Source organism: Octopus bimaculoides, chromosome Z (genome assembly GCF_046866305.1).
Source record: "Octopus bimaculoides isolate indiv1 chromosome Z, ASM4686630v1, whole genome shotgun sequence".
Taxonomy (NCBI): Eukaryota; Metazoa; Mollusca; class Cephalopoda; order Octopoda; family Octopodidae; genus Octopus; species Octopus bimaculoides.
Window position 1 is genome coordinate 56,175,127 of NC_142944.1, and position 25,422 is coordinate 56,200,548.

General features: G+C 34.3%; 1 protein-coding gene across 9 annotated transcripts in view; it reads right to left on the reverse strand.

Moving 5' to 3' along the window:
- LOC106876559 (calcium uptake protein 3, mitochondrial) overlaps positions 1-25,422 on the reverse strand; it is a 444,529-nt gene that overhangs the window by 113,046 nt on the left and 306,061 nt on the right. For all 9 annotated transcript variants that reach the window (XM_089365311.1, XM_089365306.1, XM_089365308.1 and 6 more), the window contains one exon: positions 16,524-16,606. In XM_089365311.1, the coding sequence (XP_089221437.1) occupies positions 16,524-16,606 (83 nt within the window). The remainder of the gene's footprint in view (positions 1-16,523; positions 16,607-25,422) is intronic.

Consider the following 25,422-nt stretch of genomic DNA (forward strand, 5'->3'; position numbering starts at 1 on the left):
CCATATTGTGGTTTTCTTGCTGCAATCAAACCTCTTTTATTTGGGGGCCATTGAATAACTTTAGTTTCCATATGATGTAGTACAGGAGCCCTAGCTTCAGCAATGCAGCTTTTGATAATCACATATTCTAGCTTGATCATTAGCTCCTTCTCCAATGTATTTCATTCTATTACTAGCTCTTTGCTAAATATTATTGATTTTGATGAAATCAGCCACTTCAGAGTGCTCCACCACTGGTCTGTGACAACTATTCCAATCAATTACCATTTAACCAATTCGCTAAACCTATCCCTGTATATTTTGCGTATCGGTAAGAATGTGTTCAGCTTCAGTCAACCATGGAGATCACAAGTTTGTGGTCTGTAAAGTGAAGCTATTCATACTGTGCACAGCCTAAAACACTATCAGTCTTGATATGATCTGGATGTCCTGTTGTGTATGTTCTGTGTCCACATGAGCACATTCAGGAAATCCATTCAGTATCTGTCAAGCATTAGGAAACATCTGAGTAAGTTTGTGAGTCTTTACACTCCCTACTTCTATACGCTAGCCTCACCAAGTGTCTAAAATGCAATTCCAATCCCTCACTAGAACTAGAGAAAAGGACACATCTGGAAAAGCTTTTAGATATCTGAAGAAATTTGCCAATCTTCTCTGTTAGACCATAGATGGTAGCTCATCTGAATGCACCACTTTCGCTGCCATTTACACCAAGGGCCACCGGACTTTAGAGATTGATGATGAAACAGAGATAAATGTAAAGAACTGTTTTGTCTTCAAGGAAACCAACAAATATGAGAAGAAAAGAAAAGGATTGAAGTGATAAGTTAAAAAGGGATGAGAAGAAACAATAAAAATTATGAATTTAATCTAAAATTTGGGTTAAAGCCTGCCATGATAGAGTGATGACAAGAAAAATTCTAACATTGCCAACATCTGTAAAGCTAAACAGCAAAAGCAGACAAGGAAAAGTCACAACAACAGCTGAGACATGTAAGATTCAAAATTGAGACTAAAGCACTATTGATTGCATCACAAGATCAAAGCTTTCCCACAAAAGCAAAACAAAAAAAAAAACACATAATGAAGCAGAATACAGCCAAATAAAAACAGGATATGTGGAAACTGGAAAGAAATAACATTATCTCTGGCTGTCCAGTCTTATCAAGAAAGAAAACATTCACAGGTATCACAGAATTGTGCCAGCATTATGAAACACCTACAGAAAATAAATTGTATAAGCATATATCAGAAAAGCTCTTTAAGAGTGACATACTTTAAGCTAATACACACAGGATAAGAAATCAAGGCTAATAAATCTGATATTATTATCAAAGGTTCAGGAAAGGAAATGCCTCTTGATCAAGGCACCAGTTCGCAAAATATGATAATGTATTGCTTTAAAAAAGTGGTGATATGACCTAAAAGATCTTGAAATGTTAATAACCAGAATGGAGCAGAAAACAGAAACAACTCCTCTAATAAGTGTTTCTAATATAAGCATACACCTAAAAATTTGAGAGTAGGGCTTACTCAGTTACATTATCCTTGAAATATGATAAGGATTCATTTAATTGACTATATTTTATTAACCCTGGAAGGATGAAAAGCAAAGTTGAAGCTCAGTAAAACTTAAGCTCTGAAACGAGTAGTTAAAAGAGGAACAGTAAGGAATTTAATCTTACAATTCTGCCTATGCACCACTCTCAACAATCCCAGTAATTGTAGGTGCTTTGTAAATGATTAATAAAAATGCAGACAAATAGGTAACCAAAAGTCTAAGGACTTACAAATATGCATCACATACAGAGAAAACATTACTAACCTTTGTACCCATTTTATATCAATAGTGTCTGTCAGTACATGAGCAAGTACAAAACTTAACAAAATACTGCACATATCCAAAGTACAGAGAGCTTCATTGTGTAATGCAGTGAATGCATGCAATGAAAATACCACTGATGCAAAAATAATAACAATACAGGTAAACCCCCATAATCATGGAAATGTTGCATTCCCGAAACAGCTTGCTGTAATGTGTAATACCATAGAATGAAATCTATTTTTCAGTTCTGTGTTACACAGGTTAATGTACACTAAAGTCAAAAGGAAAAATGTTTTCCATTAAAGCATTCTGGTGAAATTTTTCAGGAACACATTTCTGTAACATGGAGAATGCATGAATAATAATAACTGTTTCTAACATAGGCAAGAGGCTGAACATTTTGGAGAGGGGCAATTGGTTACTTTGACCTTAGTACATGATCAGTACTTTATTTTATTCATTCATTTTATCAAGCACAAGTGGATGAAAGAATTTGAAGTAATAAAAGAACATAAAGTGCTGGAACAAACAATTCATTGCATTTTGTTTGACACAAATAATTCTGGCAGATAATAAAACAACAAAAAGATATTTTAATAACGGCTAAAGAATGCAGTGGAGCACCAGGGAAATTAAGTGCCAGAAGCTGAAGCAGCAAGACAATTTTGGTCAGAAATCTAGAGCAAAGAAATCCAAACATAATATGGAAACTGATTGGTTATGAAAATTTAAAAGTGAAATGGAAGATAGAGCAAAACAAGAAAATATCAACATCAAGGAAAAAGAAATACCAAATTGCAAAGACCCCCAGATCAGATGATATTCAACAATTCTGACTAAAAAAAAATCTTTTAAGTATACACAGTTCTATATACAACCATTTCTTATTGATTATATAGAAAATGGAATGCCAAAATGAATGACAATAGAAAAGATATTGGTGCAGAAGGACAAAGAAAAGAGATAGGAAGTTGGCAATTATAGACCTATTACTTGCTTACAATTACTCTGGAAAGTATAACTGGCCTTATAACAGATGAAGTATAAAATTTTCTGGATAAGGAGAATCTATTGTCAGAAGAGCAAAAGGGATGCAGAAAGAAGTCGAGGGGAATCATTGCTGATTTGTTTATATAACAGAATACTAAATGAGGCACAAATAGGAAAGAAGAGTTTAGTTATTGACTGAATACGCTAAAAGATAATATGATAATATTCCATACTGCTGGCTCTTGAAGTACCTGAAGACACTCAGAGTCAATAAAAAGAAAAACAGCTTTTTGGAAAAAGCAATGAAAGCATGGAAAGTAGAACTCAAATGCATAAATGAACCATTGGGAAGTATGAAAATGCACAAGGCAATCTTTCAGAGAGTCTTGCTTTTGTTAATTTCTATGACAAGTTTAGAGAGAGAAAATTCAGATCTACCTATTAGTTTGTGGAAACCAAGGTGAAAATAAATTGAAAATAAGTCTCTAGCTTTATATGAATGGCCTGAAACTACATACAAAAAGTGAAAAAGACCAAGATTATCCATTAAGAGTATTCAGCAAGTCTATTGGAATGCAGTTTGTGGAGATAAGTGCACAGTGCTAATCATGAAGGCCAGAAGATAAATTCTGATGGCATAACATTACCACAAAACAACATCATTTTCACTGTAGAAAATGAGGGATACAAAATATCTAGAGTTGCTGAATGCTGCAAGACAATTGGATAATAGAAAGAGAAATCTCCAAAGGCTACAAGAGATGAATTAAGAAGGTACACAAAACAAAATTAAATGGAAGGAATATTATCAAAGTAATGAAGAATACTAGCATAACATGAGTTATGCCAGTATTAAGATACTCTGATCCCCTATTCATATGGACAAAGACCAAACTAAAGAACTTAGATGGGAGAACTAGGAAGCTGCTCACAATGCACTCCACCCTAAAAGTAATATCAACAGACACTACCAACCAGGAAAGGAAGAAGGTGCAGAATTACTAAATGCAGAAGACATCATTAGTACTGCAATATTGGAGTTGAAATAATATTGTATGTAGTGAAGAAAGAATACTATTGGAAGCTAGGTATGTTTAAAAAGTTACTGAAACAGCAGCAGAATTCAAAAGCAGAAGGAAAACAACAGAGAAGGAATTACATGGAAAATTAATGTAACAAGTTAAAGATGATGAAAGTAAGGAATGCTGTGGCTGAAAGATGGAAATTTGAAACAAGACACTGAATTACTATTTATAGCTGCTCAGGAACAAGCCATTAGGATGAATTTGATAGAAGCACAGATCGATAAAACTCAGAGAGCAAATGCAGTAATCTAGCACAAAAAGAGTATAAACACAAAAATGCTCTCACAATTCAGCAAACTTGCTGCCTTAATAATAATAATAATAATAATAACAACAACAACAACAACTTTTTCTAAGTTTTGGCACAAAGCCAGGGATTTTGAAGAGTGGGGGGAGTCAAATACATTGACACTCAGCTGGTACTTATTTTATCAACTGTGGAAGAATGATAGGCAAAGTCAATGTTGATAGCATTTGAACACAGAGAGTAAAGCTAGAAGAAATGCTGCTAAGCATTTGTCTAGCATGACAATGATTCTGCTAGTTTTGCTGCCATAAAACTGATGATGAGTTTCAAAGTTTGGCACAAGAACAACAATTTTAGTGGGAAGAGGTTTGTTGTTTATATTGACCTCAGTACTTGTGTGCTACAAAAGGGCAAAGGTGACCTCAGCAGGAGTCAAGAACATCAAGAGCATATAGAAATACTCCATATCATTTTGCTTAACACTCTAACAATTGAAACACTCAACAACAACACCAACAATAGCAATATAATGATTTTTTTTTAAATTGTATTTCTAACATTATCATGCCTTTACAATATATTGCAGAACCCTAACAACTTTCAAAGATGTTCTATCATTCTGCCATGATTCTTCAATGTTAAACGCCCACCCCTACTGAAAATGAAATATATCTATGACTAATACTGTAAGACAATTATCAATAACAAAAAATTATCATAATTATCTTTCTTATTTTGACCTCACTGTCATCATTAGCAACATCATTGTCATCATTGTTAATGAAAAGATAATCAAATTATCATCATATTCTAGTAGACATGATCTTCATTCTAGACAAACAATTAAGGAAATTGCTAAATGAAAGTAGATGATTACAAACACAACACAAGTGTAGGCATAAAAAGAGATACCTATGTGCATGTACACTATCCATATGCATATGAGCATTATAAATATTCATGTATACACACATATGCATATATATATATGTATATATATATATATATATATATATATATATATATATATTATATATATATGTTTAAATATATTTTTTTCACCCAAAAAATTGGCAAAAGAATATAGTATCTGTTAACAATCTTAGCAAAAAACTCACAGTTGAGTTTTTGTGTATATATATATATATATATATATATATATATATATATATCAACTTTAAATAGAGCTCATTATTACTATTATTATTATTATTGTTGTAATAAAGTATTTTCAACGGATCAGTTTTGAGCTCTATTTAAAGTTGATGTATATATATATATTACGGAGATGTACTTGCATAGCAAGTGACCTGATCTGAGATAGTGTGCTGGAACGAAAACAATTGCAGCGTGGAAGGTGTTTATAAGCCATTTAAAATAACACACAAAAGCCGTTAGATTCATTTCAACATTTAAATTTAATTTGTCAAAATATGTTCGTCGCTTTGAGACTGCGACCTGTTCACTGACAAAATTCTGTGCTGCATCTGAGAAAGTAATAGTTAGTTCATGATATATATGTACATGTGTATGTATGTATGTATGTATGTATGTATGTATGTATGTATGTATGTATGTATGTGCGTGTACATGTGTGCGCATATGTATCTGTGTACATGCGTATGCATGTGTGCATGCCTATACACATGTATGTATATATGTATATATGTATGTATGTGAGTATGCACGTATATACTTATGGATGTACGTGAGTAATAGGGTAAGTGTGTAGACGTGTTTGTGTGTGTGTGTGTGTGTGTGTGTGTGTGTGCATATGTATGTACATGTGAATGTATGTTTATGTACTGATATGTGCGTCAGTTCAAGTTGTATACATGACAGTTACTTTGTTGAAGGTTGTATATACGCACATATATACATATGCATATACACATATGTAAACACACACACACATATATGTGTGTGTGTGCGTTTGCCCCTCTCACCATCGTCTAACGGTGAATTGATACAACGTCTTAGATACATATATAAATTACTTATACATATATAATATAAACAAGTATACACAATCATATTCAGATGCAGCACAGAATTTTGTCAGTGAACAGGTCGTGGTCTCAAAGCGACGAAAATATTTTGACAAATTAAATTTAAATGTTGAAGTGAATCTAACGGTTTTTGTGTGTTATTTTAAATGGCTTATAAACACCTTCCACACTGCAATTGTTATATATATATATATATATATATATATATATATATATATATATACTTAAAAACTGCCTGCTGACCTTCCACTGACCATTGTCCATAAGCACCCACTAACTATTCCTGCAACTAATTCCTTCCACTACGTCACACACACACACACACATACACACTAACAGAGAAACCAGCAAACCACGCACACACACGTTCTGTTATTACACACAAACTTGCAGACTCTCGCGCACGCACAGATATTCACCTCCCTTTTTCACTCTCCTGTCTAAGAAAGAACTTTTCCTCCACCACCTCCTCTTCCGGTCCTTCCACAACGTAACCTCGTGGGCATCGGTGCCGATTTTCTCTTCCTCCGTTTTTCCATTCTTTGAACTTTCCGTCTTTCCGACAAAGGCTCCGCCCGAAACGTCATACTCTCTCTCTTTCCTTTCCCGAGCGTCCAATAACACTATCCGTATCACGTCCTCACTTTGTTGTATTTTTGTTATTGTTTTTTGTGTTTTTTTGAACCTATATATATATATATATATATATATATATATAGAGAGAGAGAGAGAGAGAGAGAGAGAGAGAGAGCAATTTCTTCACTTGAAAATATTGGGTTTTAAACATTTATGAGCAATCATTTTAAAATATATTGTTGCTGCTACTGTTATTTTTAGGTGGTAAAGACATAGGCAAACGTAGTAGAATATTAAGCATAGAAGAGTCCTGGATTAAATTTCTTGTACATTGGCAATTATAAATTCAAATTCATTTAGAGTAGAGTCTTTGTTTCTTATTTCTTTGAAAATTGATAAAATTATTACCATTTTTGTTGCTGTTGTTAATATGTCACCTGAGATCAGGCCTGACCTATTGGTCCTGATTGAGCAGACTGTAACATGTACACAGGTAGATAATGTGCAGTTGTTTTGAAATATAGTTGAACACGCTCCGGCAGACACTCTAGCCAAATCGACTACATCCTCGCCAGAAATAGGGAAAGAGGGCGGCTTATAAATGCCAAAACCTACCCTGGCGAAGAATGTACCCCACAACATAGATTAGTAGTTAGCGACTTTGGGATCAAGGCAAAATGGGTGCCCAGAATTAGACAGGCTTGGAGGAGAAGGGTGTGGAAGCTTAAAGACACTGCAAATGGACAGAGACTTAGAGACAAGTTACTTGAAGCATTTAACGAAATAGAAGGGGATATAGCATCATACAACGTGGAAGACAATTGGAGATTTCTGCGGGACAACCTGTTGAAAGCCACCGACCAGATTTGTGGGTGGTGTAAGGTCACCTCTCGACCCAGAGTAACGTGGTGGTGGAACAAGGAGGTAGACAGGGCTATTAGACAAAAGAAACAGGCTTGGAAGGACTGGAAGAACAGTGGTAGCAGGGAATTGTACCAATGTGCCAGAAGGGAGGCTAGGCGACAGGTTTATTTAGCCAGAGGGGAAGCAGATAAGGAAAGATTTGCCAATGTTCTGCGCCGTGAGGACCAAAGACTCGAGGTATTTCGTGTTGCAAGACAGTGTAGGAGAGAGAATAGTGATGTTGTAGGAGAGAAATGTGTTCGCATGGATGATGGTACGCTTGCATTAAATGAGGATGCAAAGAAAGAGGTCTGGAGATGCCACTACGATAGATTGCTTAATAAAGAGAATGAATGGGAGAAAGAGAGCCTGCCATATGTCGACCCAATAGAGGGACCAGCTATCCGAGTTGATAGTACCAGGGTAGATAAAGCAATTAAGAGTATGAAGACCGGGAAAGCCCCCGGCCCATCAGGAATCACTGCAGAGATGCTCAAAATATCTGGCAGTGTTGGCTATAGCCTAGTCACCCGTATTATGAACCAGGTGATACACGAAGGAGTCATACCCAATGACTGGTGTAGCAGCATCATAGTCAACTGCTACAAAGGTAAAGGTGACGCTTTAGATACAAATAATTACAGAGGCATCAAGCTGTTAGATCAGGTTATGAAAGTTACAGAGAGGGTCATAGCCCAACTAATTAGGGAGCGAATCAATTTAGATGAGATGCAGTTTGGGTTCGTGCCAGGTAAAAGCACTACTGATGCCTTATTTCTAGTGAGACAGTTGCAGGAGAAATACCTAGCTAAGGATAAACCTCTGTACCTGGCTTTCGTTGACATGGAGAAAGCCTTTGACAGGGTCCCCCGATCCCTTATCTGGTGGTCAATGAGGAAACGTGGGATAGAAGAATGGTTAGTGAGAGCTGTGCGAACCATGTACAGAGATGCTGCCAGTAAGGTGAGGGTTGGAAATGAGTACAGCAATGAATTCCGGGTAGAGGTAGGGGTCCACCAAGGTTCCGTCCTCAGCCCCCTCTTATTTACCATAGTCCTCCAGGCAATCACAGAGGAGTTCAAGACAGGTTGCCCCTGGGAGCTCCTCTATGCTGATGACCTTGCCCTAATTGCGGAGTCACTATCAGAACTAGAGAAGTTTCAGGTGTGGAAGCAAGGTCTAGAATTGAAGGGCCTTAGAGTCAACCTAGCTAAAACCAAAATCCTAATAAGTAGGAAGGTAGATAAAACACAAACCCCTTCAGGTAGATGGCCCTGCTCAGTATGTAGAAAAGGAGTAGGTAGTAACTCTATAAGATGTACCCGGTGCAAGCTATGGACACATAAGAGGTGCAGCAACATCAAAGGCAGGTTAACTAGCAAGTTAGTTTTTGTTTGTGGCAGATGTTCAGGTGCAATAAAGACTGCAAACAAACAGGAAACAACTTCTATCTCATTCCAGTGTGAAAAACTAGAGGTAGTCGATAGCTTCCGCTATCTGGGCGACCAAGTTAGTAGTGGGGGTGGGTGCGCTGAAAGTGTAGCTGCTAGAATAAGAATAGCCTGGGCAAAGTTTAGAGAGCTCTTACCCCTGCTGGCGACAAAGGGACTCTCACTCAGAGTAAAAGGCAGACTGTATGACGCATGCGTACGAACAACCATGCTACATGGCAGTGAAACATGGGCTGTAACTGCTGAGGACATACGTAAGCTCGCAAGGAATGAAGCCAGTATGCTCCGTTGGATGTGTAATGTCAATGTGAATACCCGTCAGAGTGTAAGTATCTTGAGAGAAAAGCTGAACATTAGAAGCATCAGTTGTGGCGTGCAAGAGAGACGATTGCGCTGGTATGGACATGTGGTGAGAATGGATGAGGATAGCTGCGTGAAAAAGTGCCACACCCTAACAGTTGAGGGAACCCGTGGAAGAGGTAGGCCCAGGAAGACCTGGGCTGAGGTGGTGAGGCAAGACCTTCGTACATTGGGCCTCACCGAGGCGATGACTACGGACCGAGACCTTTGGAAATGGGCTGTGCGTGAGAAGACCCGGCAAGCCAAGTAAGATCGTTGCCAGTGCCCCTGGACTGGTTCTTGTGCGGGTGGCACATGAGATGCACCATTTTGAGCGTGGCCGTTGCCAGTACCGCCTGACTGGCTCCTGTAGGATTTTCGAGCGAGATCGTTGCCAGTGCCCCTGGACTGGCTTGTGCGGGTGGCACATAAAAGACACCATTTTGAGCGTGGCCATTTTCGTGCGGGTGACACGTAAAAGCACCCACTACACTCTCTGAGTGGTTGGCGTTAGGAAGGGCATCCAGCTGTAGAAACTCTGCCAAATCAGACTGGAGCCTGGTGTTGCCATCCGGTTTCACCAGTCCTCAGTCAAATTGTCCAACCCATGCTAGCATGGAAAGCGGACGTTAAACGATGATGATGATGATGATGATCCAGATTCTTAGCTGTGGATGCTCGGATGCTATGGTTTTGTTATTTTCTGACTGCTGTTCTAGCTGTAACCATCCCATCTTTTTCTGACATATCATATCCAAGTCTGATTTATCTATAAGAGATGTGTGAACTTTGCCTGAGATTTGTCAGCTGTTAGTAGCAAGTCAAATAACTGCATAGAATCTTCTTTGTAAACTGGTAGTGCGGTGAAATAAATTCAGCTGATTATGTTTGTTTATTATGTTCATTACTTTTTGGCTTTTTCTTCTTCTTTTATTAGAGGTAGCAAGCAAAATATTATACGTATGGAATTTGAATCTGCTTTAGATTCATTCTCGTTCACCTTTTTTTTTTTCTTCTTTTTTTGTTAAGATTATATTAAAAGTCCAATGAAGAAGCCAAGTTTGCTTTGCTCTGGTTATTACATATGTTTCTGCTTAGTTAATATTGTTATTAGACCCTCATCAGCTCAGGTGTGAAAAATGATCTCTAAAACTGGTCGAAGTGCCTCATTGCTAGTCAAAAAGAAGTATTCACAGTTCTGGAACATCATTCTTCATCCGATGAGATGACATCTGGTGTAGCACAGGTGTCCAAGGCATTTTCACTGTTCACTACCTGTACATATTCTATGTACTGTTCATGTAATTTTGGTTACTTTTTCTCATGAGTTGTGGTGCACCTTATTATATTGCAGCTAAGTCAATTAAATATTTTTTTTCAAACATAACTTATCTCAGATTACATTAGCCAATGTGTCCTTTTCTCTTTTGGTTCTTAAAAATAGCAGCTTATGAATTGTTAGTGATCTGGTTGGTATTTTCAATCAGGTAAAGTGATTCTATGGAGACTCTCTTATCCACTCTTGCTGATTTATTCCTATTTTCTATTTGGCTTTAGAAAGGTCTTAACTGTATTTGATTGACCAATACTACTTCGGTTTCTCAATCAATGACTCTAAATTGTTGCAAGTTCCAATAACAAGTGTTTATTTAATAATACATGACTTTAACTTTTTTATTGCACACTTGAGAAGCTAAATATTGTTTGATTTCAAATACTTTTGTAAATTGACTTTATTACTTCCCTAAATGTAACTAACCCCTGCTTTTATGCAATTCTCTAATGAGTTCTGGCTTCCAAATAGATTCCATTGCTCTTTAGGGCAGTGACACTTTTTGAGGGCTATTTTAGATGTGCCAAACTTCCTAAAGATGAACTGAATTTTTTGTTAATTCACTGGAATATCCTCTTCAGCATTCTTCTCCAATGATCCTGTGTTACTTTTATTTAGTTGCAGGTCATTTATGATTTCTCAGATCTTATACTCAAAAGTGCTCCAGTTATAACAGCCCCATCTTTTTTACTGAGGCAGCTAAGACTCACAGATACCAAATTAAGACATCTGAGTTTGATTTAAAGGAAACTGTAAGCTATTTCATACTGAATGATAATGAAGAACAGTGGGGTGGCCACAGTAGGGCTGCAGTCTCACAAATGCACCAGTGAAATGTTCTCCATGAGTCTCAGATCTTTTCTAAAAAGATCTCAAATTTATTGCATTAATGCTTCATCAAGTAGTTCTTTGGTTTTTAGATAATTTCGTTGTTGCTTTGTTTTTTGCTATAATTTGTTAATTCTTGTTTAAGCTTTGCTAGCTACAGATAGTCAGTATACAAGGAAATATTCTTAAACTTAAGATATGGAGTAAAATGCATGTGGTTCCTGGGAAATTAAACAATTAAAAGTTGACCATTATAAAAAAAAAAGTTACTGTTCCTCGATGCAGAAGTTCATTTGTTGATAAAGTTAGAGGGTTGGAAGCACAGCCAGGGAGGTGTAAAGACAAAAATACAATGAAACATTGCTATGAACATCCAGTTTAGAAATGGTCCCTGTTATTCACTGCTCTCACTTCCTTTTCTTAATCTATTGCTCAACACAGCATCACTGGACTGCTACTGTGTTGAATGACTAACCTCTCATATATTTCCATATCTCAGATTACTTCATGTCCATTGTCTGAAGTTCTGCAGTATAACCGATAAACATTGTTTAACTTTTTTCTTATTTTAACCCTTTCAGCAAATTATTCTGTCAAATGCAAGGCTTATTTATTCATATTAATTTGAATTAATCATGCATCATCTTGTAGCATACACATTTCAATTGTATATTCCTAGAATGACATTGTAGGGTACGTGTGAGAAGCACATGTACCAGTCTGAACATAAAAACATAGAATATTTTGACCACATTTGGCTGGTTTAAATGCTAAAGGGTGATGCTGTGTTGAGCAATAGATTAAGAAAAGGAAGTGAGAGCAGTTAATTACAGGGACCATTGTTAAAATAAGTTTGGATTGCTTTTATACAATGAATATACAGGCATGATGTGAAACAATGTGAACTACACTAGAGATACCTAATTACCACCCAACTTATTAATTATCACTTTACTAACTGAGTAGTAAGATTTGACAGATATTTGTCCTCATCTTGTTTGTTGTTAACACGACGTTTCAGCTGATGTACTCTCCAGCCTTCTCATCAGGTGTCCTGGGGGAAATCCAAACCTGGATTCTCATTCCTAAGATATTTTTCAATGTCATTATTATTATTATTATTATTATTATATTTGCTATTCAGGTCACTGCCTGGAATCGAACTCAGAATCTTAGGGTTAGTAGCCTGCACTCTTAACCACTACACCATATGACCATGGACAATTATGGAGTGGATTTTAGGGCTTATAATTCTAATATTTTTCTATCCTTTCTTAATACCGGTTCCCATATGCTACTCATATCTGCACTCGGTCTGCTTAGGAGGTTGTTGTGTCCTAGTATATTTGCTGCTTCTTTTAGTTTTCGTATTTTCCAGTGTTGTTCTCTGTCTCTTATTTTAACTTCATCCCACAGGGGGAGGTGGTCTCTGTTTTTCCATACATGATCCCCCTGTGGGATGAAGTTAAAATAATAGACAGAGAACACCACTAAAAGACGCAGCACATATGCTAGGACACAACAACCTCCAAAGCAGACCGAATGCAGAGATGAATAGCATATGAGCATATGGGAACCGGTATTTAGGAACGATAGGAAAATATTAGATTTATAAGCCCTAAAATTCACTCCATAACTTCCCATGGGCATATGGTGTGGTGGTTAAGAGAGTGGGCTACTAACCCCAAGATTCTGAGTTCGATTCACGGCAGTAACCTGAATGATAATAATAACAACAACATTGAAAAATACTTTAGGAATGAGAACCCAGGTTCAAAATTTCCCCAGGACACCTGGACGAAGGCTGAAACACAACGTTGTGTTAACAACGAACACGATGAGAACAAATATCCATCAAATGTAAATAATTCCTCATCTCCCAAGATGCTATAGTTTTGCAATTATTAACAACATTGCTAGAAATGAAAGTTGCTTTAATATTTCTGTGTACAGATATGTTTGATCTTTGGTTGTAATTATAGATGTCATGTTTCTGAAAGTACAATTAGAATTCAAGTAGATTCAAAATGGGACCTACTTAAAAGTACTAAATGAATTATTGGGTATCAATGGGCTACATAAAAACTTACCTATATTAATATAGGGATTATGGGGTTGTTTCATATTTTTTGCTAATCCACCTGAATTATACAGGTAAAAGTTTATTCATAAAGCATATAGTTGTGTATATTTCTGTATGTATGAAATGTTTGTGTATAAAGAAGTACGAGGATAAAAAACATTTTTAGAAGAGATCTTTTATTTTTATATTTCCTTTTGAATAAAAACTTAAATGACAACAAAATGAAAATAAAGTTATAATAATAATAATAATAATAATAATAATAATAATAATAATAATAATAATAATAGAAAACATGTTACAAGTTTTGTGAATAGAATGGGGAAATGATAAATAAGGTAGGAAACTGAGAAAATGAGTGACTTATCAAAGGTAAGGAGTAAGAATGAATGCATGCAGTAAGTGCCGTAGTAGTGTGGTAAAAACTATTATAAAGGAAGACAGATATAAAAAAGAAATAAGAATTTATTAGGAGAACTTGACTTTTGTTTAAAAAGAGAAAAAAAAAATCCACTGAGAATAGAATCAAAGACAAATTATATTTAAAAGGAACAAGGACCTATTAGGAATAAGATATTATCTTTGAAAATATAATTCCCAAATCAATGATTTGTTTTAATAAAGTACAGGACACCACTCCACCCCTGGTGTTATGGAAACATTGTGTTCTTGAAAATCTTGAAGTTATGTGGAATTCTATATAGCGCATGGAAGTTATCTGGAGAAAACATTTTGCATTTTAGAATTCTGGGTTACGGCAAGATTTTCAGGAATGCAACATCTCCACAACGTGGAGACTGTATATAATACTGCAAGAAAATAAGTGATTCACCAGTCAATTCATGGACATAAAATTAGTTGTGTATTTATTTTAAGGTGAAGAAAAAAAATTAAATATTTTACATGCCTTATGGAAGAGTGCTTCTATTATGATCATAATTTTCTCTTATTAATAGCTTAATCATTTATATATATATATACATACATATATACAAACATATATATATATATATATATATATATATATATATATATATATATATATACATATATATACAAACATATATATATATATATATATATATATATATATATATATATATATAGATATATATATATATATATATATATATATATATGTATGTATATACACATATATATATATGTATGAAATAGAGAGATGTCTGCACACACACACACACACACACACTCATAAAATGATATAAAAATTGTTCAACAGTCGATAACATGGAAGCAAAAAGCTGGTGTTTATTTACTTTCTGATTTTAGTTTCAAATTTAGTCACATGGTTAGCAATTTTAGGGGAGGGGGTAAGTTGATTACATCAACCTCAGGACTCAACTGGTACTTCTTTTATCAACCCTGAAAAGATGAATGGCAAAGTCTACCTTGGTGGAATTTGAGCATCAATTGAGAGGCATCTGAGTCCCTTGACAGCATATAGGAATTACTAATGAGTGGCAAAAAGCCATACAATAATACTGGTTGCAGGAAGCCAGTGTTATAATCTATGATAAGCCCATAGTACAATACGATATCCATAATGCTATTAGGGAAGAATAATCGAGTTTGAAAAAAATCACAATTAATTCAGTTACTGCCATGGTCTTCAATGTACAAGTGTATTCCTATATACACCTTCATATGATCATCATTTGCTTCCTTAAACTGATCTATATAACCAAGTTGAACATTCAAGTTTGATAAATCATAAATAATTTTGCATTCGCAGAGTTATTAAGAAAGTCAAAAAGTGCAAATGATTGTTGATGTAGTTTTGTAATGAACACAGCCAGACTTTGGAAGATGATCTATTAAAACTTATTATATGAACACATATTTCAGAGATTTTATTTGTCTCATTTTCTGTAAATACTATTGTCACTATTTGATGATAAGGCATTAACAATAGTGTTTGCCTTCCAGTCTTGAGATTGTAGAGAGTTAACTATTATTTACAAAGTGGGCATGGCTGGGGCTACAGATATGGGGCATCAAGTATCTTCGTCTTACTTGAGAAATGCAAAGTACAATAGTTTTTCTTTGTGCATTCATTCTTTGATAGATGTGCATGTGTGTGAAAGAAAGATTGTGTGTGTATATCAAATTACACACACAATCTGTCTGTTTCTGCCTATCTATCTATACACATACATACGAACGTACATACATACATATGTAAATGTATGTATGCATGTATGTACGTATATGTGTGTACATATATATATATATATATATATATATATATATATATATATATATAAAGAAATAGAGGATAGATAGACAGATAGATATATACATACACATGTATGTGTATATATTCCTTTAATCATACACACACATATATATACAAACACTGATACAACAGACAGAATAGAAATTTGCTCTGTGATTACAAGAACTATTTTACCTAAGATATCTTTTCCTGCAGAAAATAGAAGCCATAATCCTTGAAGGGGTGAGTTAGTACGAGATTATGACAAAAGGCTTTTATTAAAGGAATCACTGAACATTTGTCACACCAAACAAATCATAAATACTTCGTTATAAACTTAGAGGAAACAGGAAGATTGAAAGATTTGACTATTAGCATAGAATTTCAAATGGTGTGCTTTCAAATGGCTAGAGAAACAAAGTCAGTTTCTTTGGTGTCATTTCTTGTGTAGTTTACAATATAAACTATCTCACCTAGATTTAATCCTTATGTATATCTGTCTGTGTGTGTGAGTATGTGTCTATGTCTTTATGCGTTAAGAGAAAAATATATTAAGATGAAAAAATGAGTAGCAGCTAGTGAACAAAAGGATGCAAATATTGACAAAAGTCTACTTACAACCAGAAATTCTTTTTTGTCAACAATTTGATTGCCATCAGCATCAAACATATTGAAAGCGATTCTAAATCCAGAACGAGGCTCTTAAAAAAAAAAAAAACAGAAAATGCAATGTAAAAAAATGTATGAAAAAATATAGCATGGACATTTCATAACCAAAACAACGATAATAATAAAGGTTTCAAATGTTGGCAGAAGGTAGACGATGATAAAAAGAAGAATTCTTTCTTGCGCACAGACACACATCCTCAAATTTTGGTGGGAATGGGGTTACTTGATTACATCATTTCCAATGGTCAGCTGGTGCTTATTTTATTGATCCCAAAGTGGAATTTGAACTCAGGACATAAAGAGCTGGTAAAAAATGTGGCAAAGTATTTTGTTCAATATACATTAATAATAATAATGATAATAATAAGAATCTAAAGGACTGAAGTAACTCAGCAGAAATGTAATAGAGAGAAGAGTTCTTTACTTTTGTATACAATTGACACAATCCATCACTAAGGTAAACATAGCTGACGTAATCCATCACCACGGCCAACTTAATGACAAAAAGCGCAACTCAAAAGTAACTTATTTATTTTCACTTTAGACAATATATAATATAATAATAATAATGATGATGATGATAATATTTATAATAATAATAATAATAATATTAATAATAGTAATAATATTAATAATAAATGATATTAAAAAATAATAAAAATAATATTTATAATAATAATATTAATAATAATATTAAAAATAATGATGATAACAACAACAACAACAAAGGTCACAAAATTAGACAGAGTAGCTGTAATAAATTCCATTTTTGGATTTAGGAAGCTGTGTAGAGAATTTTACCTTTGGAAAATTTCATCGCAGAACAAAGTTTAGTACTCCATCATTTCTAACACCAATAATGGTGCCAAGTTAATTTTGCAAAGAAAGGACCATGCTTATATTACTGAATCTACTGCAATGCAATTGCTTTATTTTACTAATTATAGGGAGATAAAAACGAAGTTAACCAATACTATCAATAACAGCAACAAGCAAGATAAGTTAGATATCGGCGGTTTTGAATAAACAAGCAATGCATAAGAGCTCAGTAATGTATGTATATTGCAACAAGAAGGAGCACTCTAAAAGAAAATCCTAACAACAACAACAGTGCCGTGGCTGCTGCGAACAGAATTATTATTATTATTATTATTATATAGATGAAGAAGAAGTTAATTTGAAGATGAAAATGTTAAAGATGATTAAAAGGACAATAGATTCTGATGGCAATGATTATGTAAGATATAGAAATAAAAAAAAAAGGACAAAATTTGAAGAAGGACTGGCCAGACAAATTGATATGAGAGAGAGATGGATGAAACAGTCACACACATAACAGAGAAATCTCCAGCAAATTAAAAATATTGTTTATACAGTGACTGAGATACTCATCTATGCAAGAACATTGATACTTGATATTGAGGTGAGGAGAACGTTGAAAATTCAGTCTGCCGATAACAATCAGGGTACTGGTGTCAGAAGAAATGACATCAACAAAATTAGTATGATGATGATAAACAATAATAACAACCAGATGATTACAATATCATGTCTAACAAGAATGGCATTGACTGGTTAAGACAGCTGACATATAGGAACAAGGCTTACCATTAAAAAATACTCAATATTTCACAGGAAGCAGACTTTTTATTAGGTGAATTTTACAGCACTGATCATCTTAAAATCAAGCATAATTACTTAGCCCACTTAACAAACAAACACACACACACAATGTGATATAAAGAATACTATGAAATTGCTACTGGAAGTGGAGTATCAAATATTTTATAGAGTCCTTCCCCAGGAGGGAAATAAAAGAAAGGCAGTAAAGTTTTGCATCCTCTTTGTTTGAGCAACTGGCTGCAAATGACATGGAACACAAGAACACATGTGCTTCCACATGGGGAAAGGAAGAAGTAGGAGTAAAAACTGGATGAGAGAGTGATCTGTAAAAGCAAGGAAATGGAAGAATTCTTCGAATACATTATAAAAAAGGCCCCATGTCATTAACAGAAGAGGTTCTTTGTCTTTATTTTTATTTGTCAAGGATTAAACAGGGAAACAAAGCTTTACATCACAGGATACTGTTTCTACACTCTAAGTATAAGGTTTCGGCAATACCTCTAGAAGAACTATAATCCTTACACTACTACTGTTGGAAAATCAAATTCAATCCTGGCTGCAAATTCTTGTCCACATCAAAACGTAAAAACTAAGCCGAAGTAGACAGAAGTTTGGTGCTGGTTTCTGCCTGGCCAGCTCCTGTCAAGCTGTCCAACCCATGCCAGTATGGAAGGCAGACGTTAAACGATGATGATGATGGTGATGATGAACATGATCCTAACAAACACAAAGTGGCAATACCTTTTGGGCGTTATAAATGGATACAAATCCATGGATAATTCACAATGGATAAATCACTATCACTATCTATTGACAGCGACAGTGAATTATCTTTGATTTTGTAAAGACATGAAACACAGAGTAATGAAAATATAAAACTCTAAATCATATATCAAAAGATAAGATCTGTCAATGGAAACAAGCTTTTAACATAATAGAAGAGCAATTATAAAACATTGATTGTAAAGAATTAAAACACAGAATCTGAAGTTGTAATGCCTGTGAAATACTGATTATTTCATCCTGAGTATCCTAGCTTTGTCAGGATTTTGGTTACTTCACATTGCAGTGTTCCTCTGAAATTCAATAATATATTCAACAAACCTTCAAAATATTTAATATTTATGACTTATTTATGAACTGAGTTCATTGAAATTACAACTGGTCAACGTAAACAATCAACATTATCTTGGCAGAGACGACAGTCACCTGTTATCATAAGATCAAAGACAATGGCTAAAATGAGCAACTTCTACATCTTGACATTCTCCAAGAATGTTTGCATTGCCCGTTCACATTTTTCTAAGGAAATGACTTCTCAAACAATTATCCAATGACTCTCCTTATTACTCATCCTGTTCATAATAACAGTGGGACTCAGTATGGGATCACTGAATTTTAAAGAATTCTGAAGTGTGTGTATGTTTATATGATTTGAAACTTCTATAACACCCATCAACAAATGGACAAATTGAACAAAACATTTGTTGAAGGAAACTACACAGGTTCATCTAATGAAAACACAAGACAAGGAGATGAAGAATTACAACAGGCTTTAATGAATGTTAGATCATTGCTTTGCAGAGCTTTAAAAATGGATTCACCTCAATGCATAATTAACTTAAGCAGGCAAGGCAAAATAATTTATCGTAAGACAGAAAAGAAGCTTGACTAACAAACAAGACACATTGGTGCTGATAAGTGAAGTGTTCTTGCAATACCATCTCCAAATTCAATTCCCAAATATGAATGACACAATGGATCTTTTATTCCAAGCTCCTGAATCGAAGAATTAGGACAACTCTGTTAAAAACTGCAAATATTTAGATATGCTAATCCCCCATTTACGTAAAAACTACTATTCATATGATTCCACCAGACAAAGAGCATCGTTAATTTGAAAAAAGGAGAATATATAATAGGCACATGTCTATACTAAACCATGGATTCCAAAATACTCACTACAGATCAATAGAGGATCAATAAAATTCAGCAGGGTCAGTAGTTAATCTACAATGTTATGGGGTTCAAAAAAGTTTACATTTTTAATTGAAATAATTAATTTAAATAATTATGTGTCTATTTCTGAAATTACTTATGGGCAACCTCTGGTACACCAATAAAAGCATTTGATTTGAAATAATGTTTAAGTTTGTTCAAAAACAGAACTAGGAAATTTACTTTGTGAACAAATTATAAAAGAGAGGGATTATTAAAGTCCTTTAAATTTCACTTTTTTTTTTGTTATAGCTTAATTTTATCTCTACAGCTTAGGACTTTAAGGAAAATGTTTTGATTTAAAAAGAAAAATTAGGACAATAAGGTACTGACAAGAAAAGCATGCAATTCTTCAACTTAGCTATTTAACCTAATGATCCACTTTCGTCTTTTAAAGACTATCACACCTAATGAGTTATAGTCCAGGCTCAATATTGTGTTGCTTTTAAATTGGAAATAATAAGAAAAAGAAAAAAAAAGGCAATAAGGTAAACAAGTCCTTGTTCTGGAAAGTAATATATAAAAACTATCACTTATTGACATATATATGCACACACAAAATATGCGTGTGCATGTGTTAAAATAAAACATTTAAATCAAAACATTACTTTAAAGCAAATTCAAAATAACAACAGAACATTTAATTATACTGAGAATAAGTTATGTCTATCGCTTTCTTCAATACTGGTTGAACTCATTACACACAAAGAGTAGCTGCACTGTCCTATATCAAAATGTAAAAGTCCCCTATGTCTATCTCCCAACTCTCGTGGTTAGAATAATTTCACCCATAAAACTTCAACTAACAAAAGTTTAATTACTTTCTTAAATTCACTGATTCTGTATCAAATGATTTGTATGTTTATGCATAAATCAAGAAGAAAATTAGTTTCAGACCGCAAAACATTAGTGAGTAAATATAAATAATCCATAAAATAATTTCTCTTCCAGATATTTTTCTAATGTTTTACTTGATTAGTTATTTTAAAGTCAAAATGGGAAATTCATTCCTCAGAATCTCTACCCCACTAAATGTTTGTAGATAACCAAAGCTGCAAAATAATAAATGCATTTATGATTGTTCTCTCAAAACTTCATGTTAGACAATGTGCATGGACAACCTTCCTCAAGAAGCAAGCCACATGAAACAGTGCTTACCATCAGGGGTAGACTGCACTGCTAAAACAAAACAAAAAAACAATTGAAAAAAAAAAAAACCCCAGAAAAATTCACGATAATTTTTTTTGTTTTGCACACTATTACACAAAAGTGGTAAAAGTTATCCTTTCAATAAACAGAAATCAATAAGTAAATAGTAGTGGAGGATGATTACAAATGATTAAAAACCTTCAGCATGATTAGTCCAGTTATTGGTTCAAAATTTTGGCACAAGGCCAGTAATTTTAGGGGAAGAGATAAGTTGATTACACTGACCCCTGTGCTCAACTGGTACTTACTTTATCAACCCCAAAAGGATGAAAGGCAAAGTTGACCTCATTGAAATTTGAACTCAGAATGTAAAGATGGACAAAACGCTACTAAGCATTTTGCCTGGTATGCTAATGATTCCGCCAGCTGGAGCCACCTTAATATAGTCCAATTACTGAAACTATGAAAATATAAGCAAATATAATGTAGCTGGATACTTTTCATCCACAGCTAATTTCCTTATCTGAAATAAAACTTGTATTTCAAGAAGACTGACCATGAAAGTACAGAACGTATGGCTAGGGTACACTTATTTACAGCTGAAGCAAATTTTTCTTAAACGAATATGTTCAACACTACTAAGTAGTTTACATTTGATATTCAGCTTCCACACAAGATTAAAATTCTGAAAAAATTAAATGCAATTAGAAGAAAGAAATAAAAAAAAATTCACTAAAAAAGTATACTTCATAACAAGGAAATCTAAAACAGCATCTAAAAATGGTTACAAAGCAAATTTTTATAAAAACACATACACCACATACACACACTGCATGTTTGTGTTCACTCATATTTTTGCTGAAATAATTCTAAATGGTGCTAAGAACAGAGTCTTGAAACTTTTATCTAGTCATGTTGTAGCTTTTATTCTTCTATAAGAAAAAAGAAAAAAAGAAGGATGATGAATTCTTTATAGTCCACCAAAACTTTTCAATTTTAAAGATTAACATTTTCACAAAGTAATATCACTTAAAGAAAATAATGAATTAAGTAAGCGAAACTGGGCTAAGAGCAATATTGCATATGGAGGTATTTCAAGACACGTTTTAAGAGATTAAAGATAAAATAACTTTTAATAAATTCAGAAATGAATGTGAAATTGATTTAGAGGATAAAAATTTTTAAAAAATGAATTAAAAAAAAAATGTAAATCACATTATAATCACTGTTTAAAACTGGATAAACTGAACATTTATAATGTATTGTAACAATGAAACTTCATGAATGATGATTTAAAAATGTTGGTGTTAAACCATCATCTTAGAATTTAGTTAAATATTTCTTGCTAAAAATCAAGAAAATTTCTGCAAGATGATACTCTTTCAAGTTACAACTAAAAACTTCAAATAATAAATTATTGAAAACTAAACAATATTAAAAAATAATAAAGAGTAGCTACTATAAAAATAGGCAAAAACAAAACTAAAAAAAAAAAACACTCTTAGACTTACAGCTATTGTTGTTGTAATATTGTTTTTTATTGTGTCTGCTTTTATTGTTTTTGAATAATGAGTGTTAGACTATATTGGGTCTATTTCCCATGGAAAACATTAACATCAATAATACTGTAGGTTCCCAGGAAGATATTGAATTCGACAGACATGTTCATGAATTATGTCAACATTAGCAAATGACAGTGTATAACTTACGCCAGCAGTCTGATTTGGTTTGTACATGTCTTGCCATATGTTGAAGACATCCTGTTAGTGTCTGAGCTAGATGAAAACTCAGCATACTGTAGATTGGAGATACTGACACAAGAGTTTAATCTCATCATAATCTCAACGTCACTTTATAAAATGTCAAAGACATGATCTTGTAGCATCCCAATATATCATTACACACACACACACACACACAATATTTGTGCGTAAAGTATAATTAATAATGTCAATATGAATACAAAATTATCCACTTTCTTAGTTTACTACCTGTTTTGTTAGAATGTTTTAATTATAAATGACAAGGTAAAAGAAACAAAAAGAGAAAGCTTAAAAGAAAACAAGTAATAAACAAAACAGAAAGAACTAATTTTGTACTAACAAAAATATTCATAAAGAAAAAGAAAACTAAACCCTTAGAAATAGCCATTACTTTTTAATCTTTTATATATATATATATATATATATATATATATATATATACACTTAATATTACAGAAAAATATATTTCACTGCTATTATGGTTGAGGTGCTTTTATTTGGGGACAAATGTTTCTAGACCTGAATGTCTTTTTTTATAATCACACAATTAAGTAAAACCTTATTTTATTTTTTATCAGATAAGCTGTGGACCAACTTAACTTTGGTTTATGATTAGGGTGCAAGGCTACAATAACCATTAGTCATTTTAGCACAAACACACACACACATTCTTTTACTGCTTTTAGTTATAGGAGTGCAGCCATGTTGGGATTATTGGAATAATTTAGTCAATCATATCCTATCCTCAATAGTTATTTCAGTCTTAATTATTCTACCAACGTCTATTAGTCAAACCACTGTGTTATAGAATATAAACACATAATTCACACACACACATGTATATACATATACATATGCACATACACACACTATATGTCCTTGGCTGGCCTCAAATCTCACCTGCGAACCCATGGAAAACAAACCTCATCCAGCTATTCTGATTATATGTCTGCGCACACGTTTGAATGTGGTGTGTGCCAGAGGGTTTGCAAATCCAATGGGGGTCTTAAAAGACATGTTAGGATCCACAATGAGCAGAACTTACTTGCAGGTATTGGTACTGCAAATCAGAGGTGCAATCTGTGTGGGTGTTTTTTCAAAACACTGTCTGGTTTAAAAAGCCACATCAGACGCCATGAAAGGGCTAAGGTGTAGGTGCAGGAGGTGGTCAAACTCTGTTTAAGGAGTAGACAACCACCATATATATATATATATATATATATATATATATATATATATATAAATATATATATATATATATATATATATATATACATGAATATATATATATATATATATATATATACATATATATAAATTCATGCTACGTTATATTCTATTCACCTAGAATTCATTGCTCTTTTAAAAATTACGATTTATGCATTGTTGTCTCTCAAATATTTAAAATCTACAATTAAGAGCCCTATCTACTCGCTGACGGTAACCCGCCCTCCCACCCCCTCCACCGGAAGTGCATTCCTCTGTCATCCTGTCATCCTCGGCTGTCTCCCGGAACCCATCTAGTGGCCTTGGCCATCCTCTCCCCTACCTTTGGGTAGCGCATTAAGTTTGAGAAATGTTTGCAGGTTGTAGGTACTGTTTTGCTTATGAATTCTTCCAATTGCAAGTTTTCTTTTCAGGTACACGACACTGCTTTTCCCCTTCCCAGGCTACAGGCCCATACCCCCAACACCCATACTGTTAGGATTGGCACTCTCAACGTCGGCATGCTGAAAGGTAGATCTGGTGAAATTGTTGAGATGCTTGAACGGAGACGCGTAGATATGTGCTGCATCCAGGAAGTAAGATGGAGAGGAGGTTCTGCGAGGTTCCTCACAGGCAAAGAACACAGGTACAAGATTTTCTGGGCAGGGAACACTGACGGGGTCGGCGGCGTAGGAATACTTCTAGCAGAGAAATGGGTGGATAAGGTAATCGAGGTCGTTAGAGTAAGTGACAGAGTACTTAAGATCAGACTAGTGCTTCATCATAGATTAGCTACTGTCATCTCAGCCTATGCACCTCAACCGGGGCTACCAGATGGTCTGAAAGACCAATTCTATGACACCCTCTTGCAAACTACCTTGTCGACGAGTGACAGGGACCTTCTCTTTGTGGCTGGAGACTTCAACGGTCATGTCGGACGTCATGCTGGAGGCTTCCATGGCATACATGGAGGCTATGGCTTCGGTTCCCGCAACGAGGAGGGAACCAGACTGCTGGAGTTCTGTGATGCAACCGATCTTATGGTCTACAATACCAACTTCAGGAAACCTGCCAGTCACCTAGTCACCTACCGCTCCGGCAGACACTCT